Genomic DNA, 19547 nt, shown 5'->3' with positions numbered 1-19547 from the left:
AAAAAAAAAGGTTTTTTTTTCAGAATTTAATGATTTTTCAGCAATTATAATGAATTTTAGTGTAATTATAATATGATATGAAAATTTTTTAATTAAAATAAATTAAAATTTAATATTTCTCGATAATATTATTTCATAATTTATTATAACAATTTTAATTTTTTTTTTGGAAAATATAATAATGAAATAAGAATCAACGTTTACAATTTAATATTTTGAAATTTATTTTTTCGTATTTTTCTCAGAAAAAATTTGAAAACAAAAATGTAATTATGATAAAAATTCTCTTGTTTTAAAACTTTAAACAGTATTTTTCGAGCAATAAATGAGTTGACTAAACATTACACTAAAATTCGTTATAATTGCTGAGAAATCACTAAATCCTGAAAAAAAACTTTTTTTTTTTATTTGACAATAACTTCATCTAAGAACATGTTTTTTTGGAATTTTTTTTTTAAATGAAAGCTAAAAGTTCAAATTTTTCAATGGTATAGTAAAAATTAACAATATCTAACCCCTTTGTGCCTGTACATCGCGTCAAACTTCACAAAAAATTAATGCAAATTTCTATGATTGTTTAGAGTGTAATTGTACATAGTTGCAAAATGTATTAATTAAAAACAATTAAAGTACATAAAAGTAGAGCTTTTAAGCTTCAAAATGAGATAAAGCAGAAGCATTTTTGATCATTTTTAAAGAAGTTATGACACTTTGAATTTTGCCATTTTTTTATAAGTTTCTAGGTGTACTGATACTTTTGAGCGGTACTGTATATGTATATATATATTGATCGATTCGAAACTAAACAATTTTATTCAAACATAAAATTACTTTATAAACCCGAAATATTGCGTAAAATAATATTACTGAATTCACATTTATTTGAGTTTAACTTTCATAACATTGGTAATATTTTAATACAGCATTAATCTGCTCCTCCAAGTAATTACAAATTAATTCTAAAAATTCAGTTCTTAAAATAATTGCTTCATTTTAAATTCATTCATTTAGTGAACAGAAAATCTTTAGGGATTAATCCGCGTGGTCTTAAAAGAGAAGACTATTATAATTAAGGCTCTTAAAGCTTATTCCCCATTATTAAATATTTAGTTGAAAATATTTCTCAGGAAATATACGGAGAACTGAATCGTTATTATTTATATATGTCATTTGTTCAAAGCAGATATTTCGCATTTTGAAAAATGCTTTATAATTTTTTTTAATATTTTATTGTCTTAAGGAAAGTTTTATAAGCTTAAAATTCAAAAATTTCATTCAATATTAGAGTGTTTTTCGTAAATAAATAAATCCCCTATATGTTGCATTCATGGCTTACAGAGATAAATATTTCTAAGAATTAGTTGTTATTAATGAGGTATTTACTTTGGGACTCCTATTTATTAATTTAATTGTGAATTTACATTAAATCACTTTTAATTATTCTAAACGCAATTTGTAACGTGAAATAATCAGGGAAGTCCTTACAAGTTTTTAAACGTGAAAAAAGAAGAGGAAAAAAACTTTTAAAAATAATTTGTACTCACATAATTAAGAATCGCTTTCTACATTAATACGTAAATAAAAAAAAACTTTAAATGAAAAAAATTAAAATGACACTCCACTGAATAATAATTTTTTTACTCACACATACGATAACTTCATCAAATTTCTACTGATTGCGTGATACATTTGGCAGCTTGTATACCTTATTCCTGAGAGCTGGAATAGGATATGGATTATAGGATAGGGTGTTTGCCTCCCTAAAAGATGTCCTAGGTCCGAATCCCGGCAATGGCTTGTGAGTTCATATCAAGGAATTTAGAAAGGAGACGCCCAGCTCTTTGAATGCGTAACTAATGCTGGAACTGCTCGGTGCGGTATGTTATACCAGAAAAAACAACTTACAAGGTGAGCAACATATTCATATTGCGCAAAGCATCATATGTACTAATATCCGGCGCATGCGCATAAAAGGAAAAGTGATAATTGGAAGGTACGTCTCATGTGAACCAAATGTTGGACAACTCTACATGTATCGTTGGGTATGCTGCCTCCCACCAACCACCATTTAATTTTTTTCTTTCCATGTCAAAATGTATTTGCAGATTTAATTAAGATGGATGATATAAATGCAATCTCAAAGAAATATCCTAATTAATAGTACAGTATTGTTCATCAATAGTGTAAAAATATTAAACCAGCCAACAATAAATAAAACGAGAAAACTTTTCTTCTCCTCAACTCTTCCCCAATCTTAGTAGCTGTTGGCAGGAGAAGAGGGTGCAAACCCGTTTCAAGAACTTATGCTGCTGTCCCCTAAATGTTGTTTTTTCCTTTATACACAGTAATCACACCAAACCTTGGGGTCTGGTTTATACTATGTCTATGGAAGCTAGCCTTCTTTCTCTGTGTATATTCTTTGCTTATACATTCCCCACGGCTTGCACCGGTTACTGATATAGTCACGAATCCGGATTAGATCGGCTATTTATCACTGGTTATAAAATGAAACGAAAATATATTGCTAATGTAGTTTCTGCTTAGCAAAAAAGTTTTATTTTTACGTTTGAAAACTTTAGCTTACATTTTGTGAGCAAATTTTTAGATCAATCGTGCCTGCTTAAGACTATAATATAAAGGTGGGAATATTTAAGTTCTTATTAAGAGATCGAATTTTGCTAGTTATTGGAACTGTTACTGAACACAGCTACTTACTTTGATTCAGTGGCATGTACTAGAATATTGATGTGATTGATTTTTAAATTTAAAACCTTATTGTTATTGAGAGGAAACATACTAAATTTTATGTAAGTATAGAATAATAAAATAATAAACGAAATAATCCTCATAGTAATTTAATATTGTGTCATGCATTTTTTTTTGAAGCACTACGAAGTAACTGAAAATACGATGGATGTAAAAAAAAGAAACAGATTCATTTTCTTGTTGCGTAAAAAGATTTTAACAAAATTGCTTCGCTTTTTGAAGATATATCTTTATTTTTAAAAAATGCAATGAATGCAAAAATATTTATGTATATAATGAAATATTTTCGAACAAACTGTTTAAAGAAACACGTAAAAAGTATATTTTTCAAAAGAAGAAAATTCTTTTTTAGCTGCATCAAATAAGTGTCGAAACACTAAGAAACTGTACACATACGTCTTTTTTCAACGCCAGAAAAATTGGCTGGCAACTTTTTTTTCCTTCATAGAATACATTCTGTAGACTCTTTTTGAGAATAGAAGACAGGCGTATCATAATACTCCTTTCTTCCAAAAAAGGGAGTATCTGAGTCGAGATCCATGCAAATTCAATTACTTTTATGACAGTCAGAATCAATTTTCAAGATATTCTGCAGTTCGTGTAGAAAGGTGAGCAGTACGGAGTTCGAAAAAGAAACTAGCTTTTTCATCCTATTAGTCCCAGGTGGTATAGTGATGGTGTGGTCTAAAAATGTAATTCACCCCTATAGAATACAGGAGAGAGGGTGTGTTTAAGTTTCGCTGGCGAATATAATCTTCATCCGAATAGAAGGTAAAGTGGTGACGATTATTCAAGTAGTTTGGGATGTTAAGCACACCAGATTGCTAAAATGAAGGTCATATCGGAAATTACATAATAGAGAAAGTGTCTAAGAAGATGTTTTATAGCTTTTTAGGGCATAAACGAATACTATAAGATTATATGTGCGCTACATTAAATAAATATAGAAAAGGAGAAAAATATTTAAATTAAAATCTAAGCTCACACGGAGAAAAAAAATTCTGGTAAATGTACGGTACTGTTTGGTAATGATATTACTAGTAAAAGAAAAAAATAATAATTTAACCCGTATTTTAATAATTAATAATTATTACTGTTTTTAGTACATGAAGAAAAAAATTCTGGTAAAAATGCCGAACTCTATGGATTTCTGGTAAAAAAAAGCAACGTATTTCTGGTTAATAAAGCCGAAATGTATGGTATCTAAACCATTCATTTGGTATTTTTCTCCTTCGTATGAAAACAGTTTACCAAAATTTAAGGTTTTCAAAATTATAGTTCTACATCTTTCTTTGGGCCAGCAATTTACCACAGTAAAAATAAAATAAAAAAGGGATATAATAACTTGTATACTTCAATTTGTTTATTTTCAACCTTGTGTTTTCATATAATTTCTTGAAAAAAAGGAAAAAGAAATCAGTATTATTCAATTTAATTCGAATTCATTGAATTTTGTTACTTTTCCAACAGGTGCCCCCCCCTCCACGACATGCCACCCAACTTTTAGTAATGATTTACGAGACTGAAAAGTAAATTTATCCAAATAAATGTTTTTATTTATTTATATATTTTTTATTTATATATTTTTTATTTATTTATTTTTGTTGCCAGGCTCTAAGATATCACGATAAAATTAACCAAATTTTACCTCAACGTATCACTATAGCAACTACTAAACGTATGGTAAAAAAACTATTTATGTATAGTAAAAAACATTTATATGGTAAAAAGACGTATTTATTGTTAATTTTATCAAAACTATTACCAAAGAGCTTCTGTAAATATTAAAGCTTATAGAGCCAGAAACATTTTAAATTATACTATATTCTGGTAATTTTGCCTATACTTTTGCTTTCTCAGTGCAGTTCCTATGCTTAATTTAGCGCGTTTAATTTTTTTTAACAAGATGCATTATGTTTAAGGTAATAACAAAATCTTTAAAATAGTAAAACTGATCAACTATTTTTCTGGCGAAAGTATTGGGATCCCATTATCTCGATTACGACTACCCTAACTCTCTTTTGAGAGTTTACTCTAAAAAAAACACAAAATTTTGTATTCTATTGTATCATTATATATCGTACAAAATTAATGTAACCTTTATAAATTTATAAGTTTCCAAGTTGAACCATATTATCGTTAAAGTTAAATTCACTTAAGGTAAATCAATCGATGTTCTGGTTCAACTTGTACTGAAACAGGTTCAATTGAATACTGTTTTAAAGATTACCGTAAATGTGCTCGATATATGGTCCAATAATGATTTTTCTGGTTCAACCTTGTTTTTTTTTACTGGTCTAACATCCATACGTTCAACTTAATGCTTGTGAAAAAAAGTTCTTTATCTTTTTAAGAGCAAGTCTTTCTCGATGGCCGAACATACATTTTTAATCATTGCTGATCCCTTGTTATATTTACTGAGTTCTATGGAGATATATTTTGCTAATTCAACAATGCTCTTTAGTTGGCTAACATCCATACGTTCAATTTAATGTTTTTGAAAAAAAATCTTTAACTTTTCATGAGCAACTCCTCCTCAATGGTCAAATATGCATTTTTAATCATTGCTGATTCTTTGCTATGTATATTGCATTCTATATGAATACTAATGTTTCGCTGTAAAAATCAAAGAACTTTTAACATTATCGTGTAACGCAAGCATTCACCATTATTGAATCTTTTTAAACTTCCTTTTTACTTTGAGGTTGGTAAAAGTTTTATTTTACTTTTTCGTATGTTTGAAACACTATCTAATCAAAAATGCACTACTCGATCGAATATAGAATTTTAAATCGATAACCTAGAAAGATGCTGACGCAGCAGAAAGTAAACTATTTTTGTTTTTAGAAGAAAAAGTTAGTTACAAAAAGGGAATAAAAATGATTGAAAATCAATTTTGAACTTTAACATAAACATGTTGTTTCCGCTAAGAGTTTATAGAACAAAATATTAACCAAGATTTTGTATATCACGTTTGCTATTCTAATAAATTTTTAAGTTAAAAAAAAATATTTTTAAATATATGGGAAAAAAAGCTGCTTATATAATCAGTGCAGAGTTACAAATAAAATTAAAATAATCTATTTCCAAAAAAGAAGTTGAGAAAAACAACTTAATGCAATTCATAAAATTAAAATAGGTTTAGTCACTAGCATAATTTATGAAACTTTTTCGCACACCACAATCAACATCTTCTTTATAATTTATCATGATCTTCAGACTTTTTGTAAAGTAGTTTTTGTATTTTAAAAATTAAGTTTCGAAATATTTCTCACTTTTTTCTAAAGATTAATGCAAAAATTATACTAAAACAATAAATGTGAAAAAAAATTATTGAGTTTTTAAATTATAAAAGTGCTCTTCACAAAATTTTAAGGTAAACATAAATGACGTATAGCATTTAGGAATTTTGGAGCGATGTTGTGCTTTCTTTATATCAATCAATAGCTGAATATGACTACAAAATTTTAAGGTAAACATAGATGACATATAGCATTTTGGAATTTTGGAGCGATGCGGTTTATTTAAATCAATCAATAATTGGCTTATGACATATCCTGATTTTCAGATTTTTCTGTATCGATATTTTTATGTTTTAAAAATTTGTGTTGTCCGAATCATTTACCATTTACTTAAATAATACATAAGTTATACGAAAACAGTAACTTTCAAAAAAATCTTTAAAAAAATTCGAACTAGAGAAGTGTTCTTCATAAAATTAGTTTTTAAGAAAAATATAAATGCCATATAGCATTTTGAAACGATGTTATGCTTTCCTTATATTACTCAATATCTGGTTTATGACTTATCCTGAGTTTTCAGAATATTTTAGTATTCTAAAAAATTAGTTCCTTAATTTAGTATTTCTTTAAATAGATTAGTAATTAGCATTTCTTTAAATAATGCAAAATCAATAAATTTAAAAAGAAAATTTAAAAAAAAATTCGTACTAGAAAATAGATCTTCGTAAAATTTGTTTTTAAAGAAAACATCTATGTTATATAGCATTTTGGAACCTTGTTGTGCTTTCTTTAAATCAATAAACATCCTATTTAAGACATATTTTTATCATTAGATTTCATCTTTTGATTTTATCTTGAGATCTTATCTTTAGATTTTATCTCCGAATTATGTTTAAATCAATAAACATCTTATTTAAGACATATCTTTATCTTTAGATTTTATCTCCGAATTATGCCTTATTTCTAAGAATTTCGAATCAAAGAGTGTAAAAATTAAAATACGATATTCTCTAACATTGATAAAATAAAGTTTAAAAATAAATGATAATAAACTAATGCCCTTTCCACCAAATATATTATTCAAAAAACTGATTTTCTACCAACCTGTTTTCTGCAAAAATGTTCCATAATTATTGTAAGAATCAGCATTGTTTGGATCCATGGATAAAGCCCTCAGATGAAGTTCCTCAGCAGCATCATCTCTGCCTTCTTCTGCGTGAATTGTTGCCAAAGAAGAATAGGCTTCTATAAATTCTTCATCCAATTCTATTGCACGATACAACAATTCTTGAGCGATTTGTGTTTGGCCCTGCTTGCTAGAAGAATAAGAAAAGAAGCGACTTAACAATGGTGAGATTGATAACTTGAGTTGCCCGACTCGCATTAGCATATTCCTTTACGCACAATTTAATATCATAAAAGGAAACCAAAGTTTGTTATAGGAGAGAATTAGAAGTAGCGATGCTATTGAGAACAAGATTACGAAAAGTATTTCTTTCCTATTCTTATTTTTACATTCTTGAAAATTTTCTGTACGAACTATTTGCGATAGAATAAAGTAAAATAATAGCTAAGAGTATGCTGGGAGTAAATTGATGACGGTTTTTTACAGGAGTAAATGTAGAGCAATTTGAGAAATATATTTCATGTTATTCCGATATGCTGTATACAAGCTATTAGTTTATGCTTATGTTATGTTATTAGTTATTAGTTATGCTTTTTAATTCTTTATAAATAATAAATTTGTATACTAGAGTAGCACGATTTTTTTAATTCTGATAAATATTTAAGTTTACTTACTATTTTTTATATTAGAAAAAAATTTAATTACAGTTTATTAAGCATGAGAGATTTTCAACATAATAAAATTATGTTGAGCATTAACATTGTTGAGCATTTGAGCATTGTTGAGCAAAACATTATTTAATTTTTGAAAAATGTTTTATAATTTAACGGTTATTTCACTATTTGTACTGAAGCGTTACTTCGATTTTTAATTTCATAAATTAAAGAGGTAAAATTAATGTTAGTGAAATTAAAAATAAGTTTGAAGACTGTCAAGTAATAAATTAACTCCATAAGGGGCCGTAAGAAATCTAGGAAAATTGTTCTATAACATATAGTTACTTGGACGATATGATCTAAAATCATGCTTTTATTTTTGTTTCCAGCAAGTTAACAGATTTAATTCACTTAAGTGGAATTAAAAGAAACAATTTGAAGTTTATCAAATAAGAAATTTATAACATTTTGCACCATAATGGATGATGCGAAATTTAGGAAAATTGCTTTTAAACCTACCGGCACTCCAACAATATTAACAAAAATTTTATTTCCTTAAATTTAAAACATCTAATTTACTTCAGTATAATAATTAGGAACTAGTTTGAATTGTATCAGGATGGAACATTAATAACTTTTACACTGTAATGAATGGCAAGAAATTTGAGAAAATTGTTTTAGAACACATTGTTACTCGGATGATATGCTCTAAAATTATGCTTCTATTCCTATTTTCTTCAAGTTCAACACATTATATAAACTTTGATAAAAGCATTCAGTAATTTTAAATATATTATCAGATAAAAAAGTAATAAAATGTTACCCTGTAAAAAAAATCTGCTAAATTTACGGAAAAAATTTAGCTGGTGTGGCAGTATAAAGCCGTTTACCTCACAAGAAAACGCTGTTATTTTGAAAAGGACTCCTGTTTTTGAAGTAAAAAATTACTGTTATTTTAACAAACCAACTCCGTTATTTTAACAATTGTTAACTCTGTTATTTTAACGAAACTTTATAGAAAAAAACATGTCAACTTTGTGGTCAGTGAGCAGAATTCGTGCGATCAGTCAACGCTGGATTTCGAACCTGGTCATTTCATTGGGAAACGAGAGCTCTGTTACTTGAGCTACCGAAGCTCTAACTTTCATTGTGAGGAAAACTTTTTCACTATTTTTATCTTAAAAGTCTTATTGAAGTCACACTTAAGTGTAAAAGCATTTAAAACTACAGTGATTCACTCGAATAAAATTGTCTGGCAATTAACTTACCAAAAAATTATATCTAACTTATTAATCCGATAAAAGTAATATTTTGACAGTACAGTCGATTCGCAGTTTTATTTATACGAAGCTCAAAACCATGAAAAAATTGCAGAAGGTAAAAACAAAGGTAGAAAATAATCGCAAAATGATTTGGAAAATAAAGAATAAAGTTATCGTACGGTTAGCAAAATTGAATGTCAAAAATTGGAATTTAAACTGACGGATTTAATCTGTTTGTGATTAGGGTGAAAAACAGAAAAAATCATTTTGTTTACAAAACAGCTTTTAAGCCATCAAATATACTGAGAAAGTCTGCAAAAAACGGAAATTTTTGACATTTCGGTGGATAACGGCTAAAAACAATAAGAAATCTCTCTCTGTTTCTTGAAAAATTTCTTTCCTGCATAATTTTTTCTATGTAGCTAATTTTTATAGTGTCCAACATAATGGAAAATGAGAAATTTAGGAAAATTGTTTTATTATATATTAATACTCTGGTGATTTGTTCTAATACTATGCTTCCACTTTTAATTCCGTCCATTTAACAGATTTAGTTTACTTTAAGTAAAAATAAACCACAGTTTGAAATGGATTCGTGGAATCATTAATAACTTTTTTTACAACAATGGATCATGATTCAGTTTAATTACGTTTGAAGTTAAATAATTGCTGTTCATTAGCATTCTTTAAAAAAAGTTCCGGTTTCATTTTATTCTATTTTTATTTACTACTCTCTTAAATTACCTCTCCTTGTTTTCAAAGGATCTTACAAACTTTAATTCCCTATTCTTAATTCCCAATCAAACTTTATAAGATGCAAATAAACTTTACTTTCAAAAGAAGGATGTCTAAATTAAGCTAAGATTCGCTTATTTTTTTAAGTACATAAAACAAAGAAGATATATAGGATAGTATGTCCTTGGGGTACTCCATAAATTGTTCACAACTTGAATTGGCTGGAGCAAATCCCCCTTAAACCACATTACACTATCTCAAGTAACACAGTTTTCTTTTGAGTTAATGGAAATTGACTTTCTCGCCGGCTAATCTGTTATTCCTGCTGTTGAAGAATCTCAAGAGGGATCACAAGTTAACTTAGAAACAGTTGGCTATACATTGGCGGATAAAATCTAAGTTTTTTTCTATCTTATTTCGTAATTGAGTGTTTTATCCCCTTTTCTACTACGAAAGCTTGACAGCTCACTTTCTTTGCCTTCGTGCGATCCTGTTACTCTAGTTAATCGATACTTTCTTTGACCTTTCTCGCCAAACTACGTTCTGCTATTACTGGAGGCTAGATCAGATTCCTGGCACAGAAAGCCTTTGAATATCAAAGTTTTTTGACTTGAGGTATCTCTTACTCGAGAAATAAAAGGAAAGTCATTGTTGTGGTGAGAGAGAACAAAAATAGCATTGCTATGAATATTGGTGAATTTTCGCCAATCTTCGCTACAATGTGATATCTGTTAACATTCTGTTCTGTTATTTCCATAGGGATTTTCAAGGATCATAAGATTTTAAGACAATTTCTGCTTTTTTTAAGTACAACTAAGAATATTAAGACACTTGTAGCAACTATAAAGTAGAAATTGTAATGTTTTTTTCAGATAGTGAAATTGATAAATTAAAAAAATCTGATGAATCGAAAGATGATTTAAAGTATTAGTTTTTTGCACATAATGAATCAGTTACTCGAAGAATAAAAGGAAAGTTGTTATTGAGTGAAAACAGAAACAGCATTATTGTTAATATTAGTGAAAATAGCGAATTTAAAGTAATTAATAAAAAAATGTATGTTTTGTTTGAAATTTTCTTTATTAAATTCAGCAATTCAACTGAGAATATTATGTCATTTGTAGCAACTATAAAGTAGAATTTGTAATATTTCTTAGACAGTGAAACTGATGAAAGATGATTAAAGGTATTCGTTCTTTCACATAACGTATCAGTTACTCGAGGAATGAAAGGAGAGCTATTATTGAGAGAAAACAGAAACAGAATTATTGTTAATATTAGTGAAAATGGCGAATTTAAAGTATTTAATAAGAAAATGTATGCTTTTTTTAAAAAAATTTTTTTAGAAAATTCAACAATTCAACTGAGAATATTATGTCACTTGTAGCAATTATAAGGCAGAATTTTTAATATTTTTAGACAGTGAAGCTGGTGAAAGATGATTAATGGTATTCGTTCTTTCACAGAACGTATCAGTTACTCGAGGAATGAAAGGAAAGTCATTGTTATTGTGAGAGAGAACAGAAATAGCATTGTAAATAATGGTTAAAATATCAAATTTAAAGCAATCTATAAGAATTTATTTATTTTATGGCATTTGTTTTTTGACATAAAGTATCAGTTACTCGAGGAATAAAAATAAAACCTTTATCGTAGTGAGCTATAACAAAAATAGGATTGCTACAAATATTGGAGAAGTTAGCAAATTTAAAGTAATTAATAAGAAAATTGGAACTTATCTTCATATAATTTTAGTGATTACTATAAAGATGAATTTTCCATGATTTTTTAGACAATGATATTAATAAATAAGTAAACTGATACATGAAAAAATAATTTCAGGTGTTTGGAGAATAAGATTTTAAAATATTAATATTATATTTGATTAGAAATTGTAATGCTAATTCTTTTTGTGAATAAGCGTTAACACATTAGACAAATATAAAAATTATTTAAATAAACTAAATGCCTCGTACTTTTTTTTACTACTTTTGGAAAATATTTCTTTAAAATAAATTATAACTATAAGTAATAACTATATTTAAAAACGCATAAGTACTTCTGAAATTAATACTTAGCATTAATGGTATCGTTATGTTAAACTTTAAGAATACAATTCTCGTCTTAAATTAATTTCTGTATTCATTAATCGATATTAATGAAATTTAAACTTTACTGCCGGTATAACTAGTATAACTACTTAAAGTTTTATAAATATATTTTGATAAATGCTTTGGTTATTATTTTAATTATGAAAAAAGTTAGGTGTCTCAAGCGTATCAGATTTTGAAAAACTGTGTCAGAAAATATCTAATGTCTTATATTGTAAATAATTCTGTCTTATTTTGTAAATAATTCTGTGACTTGGATTCTCATATATTTATTGAAGTTGATGACCAAATGACCTAAATGATGACCAAAAAAAGAAAAAAGTGTACTTTTAACCCATACTTTATATTAAATAATTATTTTCCAATAAGTTTAAGAAAATAATATAAATCAATATTAGTTTGAAATTACAAGAAAACTCATTAAAATTAAACCAATTTTTTTAGTTATCGAAGTTAAATTTTAAAAAGAAATATAAATCAAAATATAATTTCTAAAGAAAACAGAGCATATCTGTAGATGGCACTCAATTAATAAAAATTGTTGAAAATTCTGTTCTATCTCTCCCATTTACAATAAATAAATGAATATTAAATAAATGAATAAATATTATGAAAATAAATATTAAAAAATAAATAAGTATTAAATAAATGAAAAATATTAAATGAATAAATGAATAATAAATAAATAAAAATTAAAAACATTTTTTTGAAAATAAAATTTAATATTTTCCTTAGTATACAAGAGTAAAATGTCGATATTTTAATAAATATTTAGCTAATTTTTTAAAAAAAAATTTATATTTTATTTTTTTACCTACATTTTAAAAACTTACTAGCAAGAAAAGTTTAAAATAAGAAATAATCAACGGAGACCAGCGAAATTTAAGGATTAGGCAAAATATATTTTTTTTACATAGATAAGATTTTACTGTGAAATCTATATTTTTATTTTTAAAGAAAGGTCACTTGAACCTCTTTCCCAATAAGCTCTTCTAATTTATCATTTCATAACTATTATAGTTCCATTCATAAACTAAACTAATTGGTTAAAAATCGGAGAAAAAAGTGTTTGATGCAAGCCATAGCCACATAAGATATTTATTTTTAGTCTGATGTTTCGCATGGCTTATTCCCATAAGACTCATGGGCAATAAAACACCCTTACAATAATATGCAATTTCGTAGCCTGTCACACGAGATGGTCGGAACGTGGCCAAAACCCTTCATTATTCATTTTTACACTATATTATGAAGCAGTTCAGTTACAATGGCTTTAATGTGTTTGTCGCAGATAAAAGGAGTTTGAATAGAGCAAAGTTTAAGAATTTGACATTCTAATTAATTATTCTAATTTTCGAATTGGCAGTTGAAATAAATTTTACATAAAGTTATGAGAATGATTTACCCAATTGTGTTTAAAAGGGCTCTGAGCATTTCATTTCGTGTATATATTTTTGCGTAATTTTATTTTTTATCTCATATAAAAATAAAATTTGGTAAAAATATAGAGCAATCTTTAATTTTTGAGAACATTTGAATAGGATTGTAATTTGAATACAGCAAAGTTTAAGAATATAGTGGCACTGTCTTTAATTATTCCAATTTTCGAATTGACAGTTGATTTAGATTTTATACAAAGTTACAACAGATTTTATACCCAGCTAGATGACATTAATGTGTTTCTAAGTATTTGTTCTTTTTATTTAATTTTTATATATATTTTTGTAAAATTTTTCTTTCTATATCACATGAAATAATTTTAAAATGTAGTACAAATTGAATTACATATTGAAGGATTAAGGAAACATGGCCTGAAACTATTTTTTAACACTTTCTTTTATGCTTCAATAAGAAAATTTAATAAAATAATAATGCACTATAAAGAATAATTTTCTAAAAAGAAATTTCTCCGTATATTTATCTGTTTCAAACCGTTTTTTTGACAAAACGGTTTTTCTCCTTTTTCCACCCTAGACACACACGGATTTTTACCGTCAGTTGAAATTCTACTTTTTGACATACGGTTTTGAGTTCTGAAATATACGGGTAACTTTATTTTTTTGCAATCATTTTAACATTATTTTCTATACTTTCTTTTAGCAATTGCTTTTTGATTAAGAGCATCGTATAAGTAAAACTACTATTCGACTTTGTCACAATATTGATACAATATTGAAAAGAAATTTTCAATATCACAATTTCTTCATAACAAAGCACTTGAACCACTGTAGCTCAAAGGACTGAGCGTGTGCTTGCCAATTAAATCACCCAGGTTCGAATCCCAGCAATGACTGGTAGTTACAAATTTCGACGAAGTAAATATTCACGTCTAATATCAGTATAGATTTACTTCGTAGCTTTCAGAAAGAAAATCTTTCCGCATATAGTAAAAATCTGTTGAGACAACAGATTTATTTTTGCTGTAAAAACTATTTTGTTACTGTAAAAAAATGAAGTCTGATAACAGATTTTCTTGTTCTTGTCTGGCAAAAAAATTTTAAGGTTATGGATTTACATCATAAATATTATGGTTTCGCACTGCTAACCCAGTTTCCGATTTAAAACCGTATATTTTACAGAAATATTTTTTCAGTGTAATAATAATAAACTTCATTTATCACCTAGGACCTGAAAAGCGTACCATGACCGCGTTTCATATTTCTCTAAAAGGTCCTTATTGAAAAATTAACAATCTTTACACTTTTACGACCCCACATAATAGAATTTTGGAATTTTTTTTCATTATAGTAATGCGTAACATGTTGTTTAAATGAGTTTTATGCATAAAAGTTATACTAGCAGTTTTCCCCGAAAAAATATTTATTGAATGCCATTAGTAATACTTTTAAAGCACTTTTAAATATTTCTATTGATAATGTGGCGTTTGAATAATCTACAAAAAACGATTAATAAATTAAACAAATAGAAAAAAAAGCACAAATTGATAACTGTAATTTGTAACAGGCCAAAAATAACAAGAAATTCTTATCCAAAAAAAATTTCAGATTGTTTAAAAAGTTTAGATGGACATTCAGAAACTCCAGATAATATTAATAACTCTTATAAGAAGTATATAGCTAAAAACTTGAGAAATTTCGTTTTCAGAAATATTTTTGATAGTATAATCATACAACCACACATTTCTTCCAGTTTTTTTTCTTTTAAGAATTTCATAGATTTGTAAATTTTACTTACCTATATAAGGAAGCAAGGTTGAAAAGTGCTCTTGGATGATGAGAATTTATCATGAGAGCAAGTTTAAAATGCTGCTCTGCTTCTTCTACATCAGGAAGTAGAGTGCCTAAATTATTATGAGCACTGGCATGACTTGGCCATAAACTAGAATTAAAAAGAAATTATGATGGTTTTTTTTTGAGTAAATGTCAAAGCATGAAAAATATGTTGCTTGACAAAAAATTACTAAATGTTTAGTTTGAGCCACGATGGCTTTGAGGATAGATCGCTAGCCTTCCAATGAGGCGAACCGGGTTCGAATCCCAGTCGATACAAATTCTGAATCCGGCTTGCACCGTCCACAGGGCTAACGTTAAGTATCCTCAGTGGAAGACAAATCATGGGTTAGAGTCACCTTGCCGTCAGGCTAACCGTGGGATGTTCTCGTGGTCTTCCACCATGTAACGCAAATGTGGGTTAGCTCCATCAAAAAGTTCTCCACGAAGGCAAAGTTTTATCAATACTCGATCCAGGAGTTCCCTTGTCTTCTGGATTCAGTTCAAAATTACCAGGCTACGGAGTTGAACATTAGTAGTCGTAAACCCATAAAACTGAGTCGGCTGTTCAACGACGGTTATAGAATAAAATATAAAATAAATCTTTAATTTGTGCATTTTGAATATAGTAATATATTTTAATATAAGTTGCAGCGTGGTTAAAAATAACTTTGCCAAAATATAACCATCTGGCTAGCATATCATTTGAGATAACAAGTATTTCGAAAGGGCATTTCAAGAAAATGTCTCAAAAACGTTTATCCAACTCAATAACGTTTACGGCTTCATACAGTTTACGGTGACAGAACTTTAAACATTTCACTTGACTAAGCATACGCTGAGAAAAAAAAGTATGTTCAAAACTACCAAGATGTGGAAGAATTCACCGTGTTTTTTCTTCTTTGACAACACCAAAAGAATCTGTAATTTTCATCGAAGCGCTTCAGTAATGATTTTGGTGAAATTAAAAATGAAATATGGTTTTACAATAAGAATTAAAATTTCAAAAATGTGGTGCAATTTGGTTATTTAATCATGATACCTTAGAACAGGGAAACAAAGCCATTTATTCGGTTAAATTTACCTTTCAATTTTGTATTTCTTTTTGCTAAATGTGTGGTATTAAGAACTATAATTTTGAAAACCAGATAAATATAAAGGGAAAAATTACCAAAGAGATGGTTTAAATATCGTATATTTAGTTTTAATAACCAGTATTATGTTTTTTTTTTTTACCAGAAATGTTATTACCGTACAATACGGTAATTTTAACAGATTTTTTTCATTCAAAAACTTTTTCTCATTGAAACGTAATCGTTACTGTTCAAATGAAGGAATTTTGCTATCATTTTTACCCATTTTTTTAAATTTTATTTTTTCATAAATGTAAGCCTACCCATAAAAATTAGCCTACCCATATTGGATTTACAGTTACATAAGTTTTTAACTCCATAGATTTGTAATTTTTAATCTAATCCAGAAAACAAGGGAGCTTCTTGATTAAAAAAATAGGAGAAACTTGCATACGTGGAGGACTTTTCGAGGGTTATCAAATTTTCATTTGCGTTACATACTGCAAAAACCTCCAAAAAAACCTTCCACGGTAAAAACTAAAACGGTATTCCTAAAACGGTATCACTAAAAACTAGTCTACACTTAAAAAAATCAAAACCACCAAAATATGGTAAAATTTACAATGTTTTTGGCTCTATGGGAACACCAAAATGCTCATTGATTTTTACCGAAGCACTTTGGTAATGATTTTGGTTAAATTAGTTATAAAATAGGGTTTTGTAATTTATGATACAATTTGGTACATGCGTTACAATTTGGTTGCTTAACCGCGATGCCTTTGAGCATGACAAAGAAGCCATTTATTCCGTTAAATTTACTTTTCTGTTTTGTGTTTTTTTTAGTAAATGCGTGGTAATATGAACTTCAATATTAGAAACCAGAATTTCTGGTAAACCGTTACGATATGAAAGGAAATTTATTGAAATGAATAGCTTAAATATCATACATTATGGTTTTATTCACCAAAAATTTAGTTTTATAAAATCAGAAATCCCCATCACTATACAGTACAGTAATTTTACCAGAATTTTTCCCCCTCTTACCATTGGTGATTTATTTAGCCAACACTGTGGCCGTTAGTGATCTGAGAGCTACATATGAATTGACTAGTCGTAACCAGGGTATTTGTCTCTGGAATGACTCTCTGAGCCATCCCGGTTTCCTGTTGCTTTTTAGCAATTAGACCGTTTAGTACACAGCCGAATCACAGATAAATTTAAAGTTTATAAATACTCTTTCGACCTTTCAGCTGCTTCTGTTATTAATGATAGATGTATAGTTCTAACTCAATTTGAATTTTTCACTGTGATAATTGAAAAAAGATTAAATATATTAAAGTTAGTCATTTAGTCCCTTGCCGTTAGGCTAACCGCGGGAGGTTCTCGTGGTCTTCCTCTCCTTGTAACGCAAATGCGGTTTAGCTCCATCAAAAAGTCCTCCACAAAATCAAATTTTTCCCAATACACGATCCAGGAATTCCCTTGTTTTTTGGATTGGGTTCGTTCAAAATTACAAGGCTGACATTAGTAGTTGAACATTAGTAGTCGTAAACCTATAAAATTGGGTCGGCTGTTCAACGACGGTTATAAAATAGAGTAAAATATTCGTCATCTAAAAATTATGTACCTGTAACCTTACTTACAGAATAGTATGGTATCATATCTGTAACCATACTATTTTGTATCTGTAACCATATAAAATTTCTGCCACGCAGTGAACTGATCGTAAAGACACAGTTTCCAGTAGAACACCGAAGTCAAGCATCGCTGACTGTGGTCAGTAAGCGAGTGGGTGACCACTCTGATAAGCCTGCGTTGGGACCGAGTGTTTACGTTATCGATCCTCGTTTAACTGTTCTACGTTAAGTGCTAGACTTCACTTGCGGGTCATCGGGCTCCCAAAGTAGGGGAGCTATCCCCTCTACAGAGGATCAAAATTGCGAGGGCATATCTTCGGATCATCCTCAGGGATGTTTCCCTGACCGTCGCCAATAGACCATTGTGCAGCTCTAGTGCGACTTAAATAAAATACCTACCTACCTGAAAAATTCCTTTTTTACAAGAACAAAGCAAAATTCAGATGTGAGCGAAGTTATTTTGAAATATCCATGCATTTAAAAAAATTTAACGGTTATTTGTTTTTGCTTTTTCTTTCTCTTTTTTTGTTTATCATTAAATGCTTCTAAATAATGAAATGATGCAAATATTGCATTTACGATATCCGCTAAGTCTTGAACATCAAATGGTATAATTTAAAGATAAATAACTTTTTACTCGTTTCTTTTTTTTAATATCAAATGTTTTTACGATTTTAAGCAGGTAGATGTGGAACAAAAACTGGCTATAGGGGATTATGTAAAGAGGATTAAAAGAATTTAATGAAGATAGAGAAATTGAATTTAAAGAACTTAAACGGATAAGCCTTTGGCATGTTATCACCCAAGTTATTATGTAACACTTTTTTTATTATTTATCCCAAAAACTTCTTTCGTGAAAAAAATTGAAAAAAATCTAAGTAGGGTTATTTTGGAGAAAAAAATTAAATAACCAAAACAGCATTTTAATCTTCTATAATTTGGAGTTCTGAATATGTCCCAGAGCGATAATTTCTTTTAAAACCTAATTCCACTTAAATGAGGTTTTTTCGCTCGTAATAAGCATGCAAATTGCAAATGAATAGGATGTTTAATACCTTATTTTGCGAATAAAAGGAGTTAATAAAAAGATTTAACATTACATTTCGCAGTTTTTTCTGTATTTTGAAAAGTTTAACTAATTATATAATAAAATTTGCTGCTTTTTAAAAAATTATTCTGATATAATTCTAAAATAGAATATGACAGAATATTATAAAAAGTTGTTTTCGAAACTTAATCCTTTAATTTTATTATTGTGCAAATTCCTGTATTAAAAGCTGCTGAAACATGCATGATAAATTAAATATTTATCTGACAATATTTATTGACAAAAAAACAACTAACATTTTTTTCAACAAGACTATTTTCAAAAATGAATGTACTATAGAATAATAAAGCTTTTAATAGCATATATGATAAAATTCCATTTGATTCAAATAGTTTTTTAGCTATGATTTATTCGCATGAGACATTGCGAAGAATTTCTGGAGACTACGATAGTAAACTTTAAAGAACATGAAAAAAAGGTAGTTAAAATTGTTTACAAGTATGTAGATGTCTATGCATATCATAATCATGAAAGCTGTCATTTTAAATTAATAAAATCCAAAGGATTTTAAATCAATTGTAGTTTATAATATTATTTTCATTTCGTATAGTAAAAATGCAATATTAAACTTTAAGCACTAAAGTTCGTATCTTATGGGTAG

The 19547-nt window shown here is 28.1% G+C and overlaps 1 protein-coding gene across 1 annotated transcript in view; it reads right to left on the bottom strand.

The window, feature by feature from the left end:
• LOC107452602 (protein O-mannosyl-transferase TMTC1) overlaps nt 1-19547 on the bottom strand; it is a 183587-nt gene that overhangs the window by 39288 nt on the left and 124752 nt on the right. Inside the window, exons 11-12 of the mRNA XM_043054161.2 lie at nt 15094-15237; nt 7113-7324 (exon numbers count right to left, since the gene is read on the bottom strand). Coding sequence (XP_042910095.1) covers nt 7113-7324; nt 15094-15237 — 356 coding nt within the window. The remainder of the gene's footprint in view (nt 1-7112; nt 7325-15093; nt 15238-19547) is intronic.

This window comes from Parasteatoda tepidariorum, chromosome X1 (assembly GCF_043381705.1).
Source record: "Parasteatoda tepidariorum isolate YZ-2023 chromosome X1, CAS_Ptep_4.0, whole genome shotgun sequence".
Taxonomy (NCBI): Eukaryota; Metazoa; Arthropoda; class Arachnida; order Araneae; family Theridiidae; genus Parasteatoda; species Parasteatoda tepidariorum.
The sequence above is the reverse complement of the archived record's forward strand: the minus strand, read 5'-3'. Positions and strand labels throughout refer to the sequence as shown.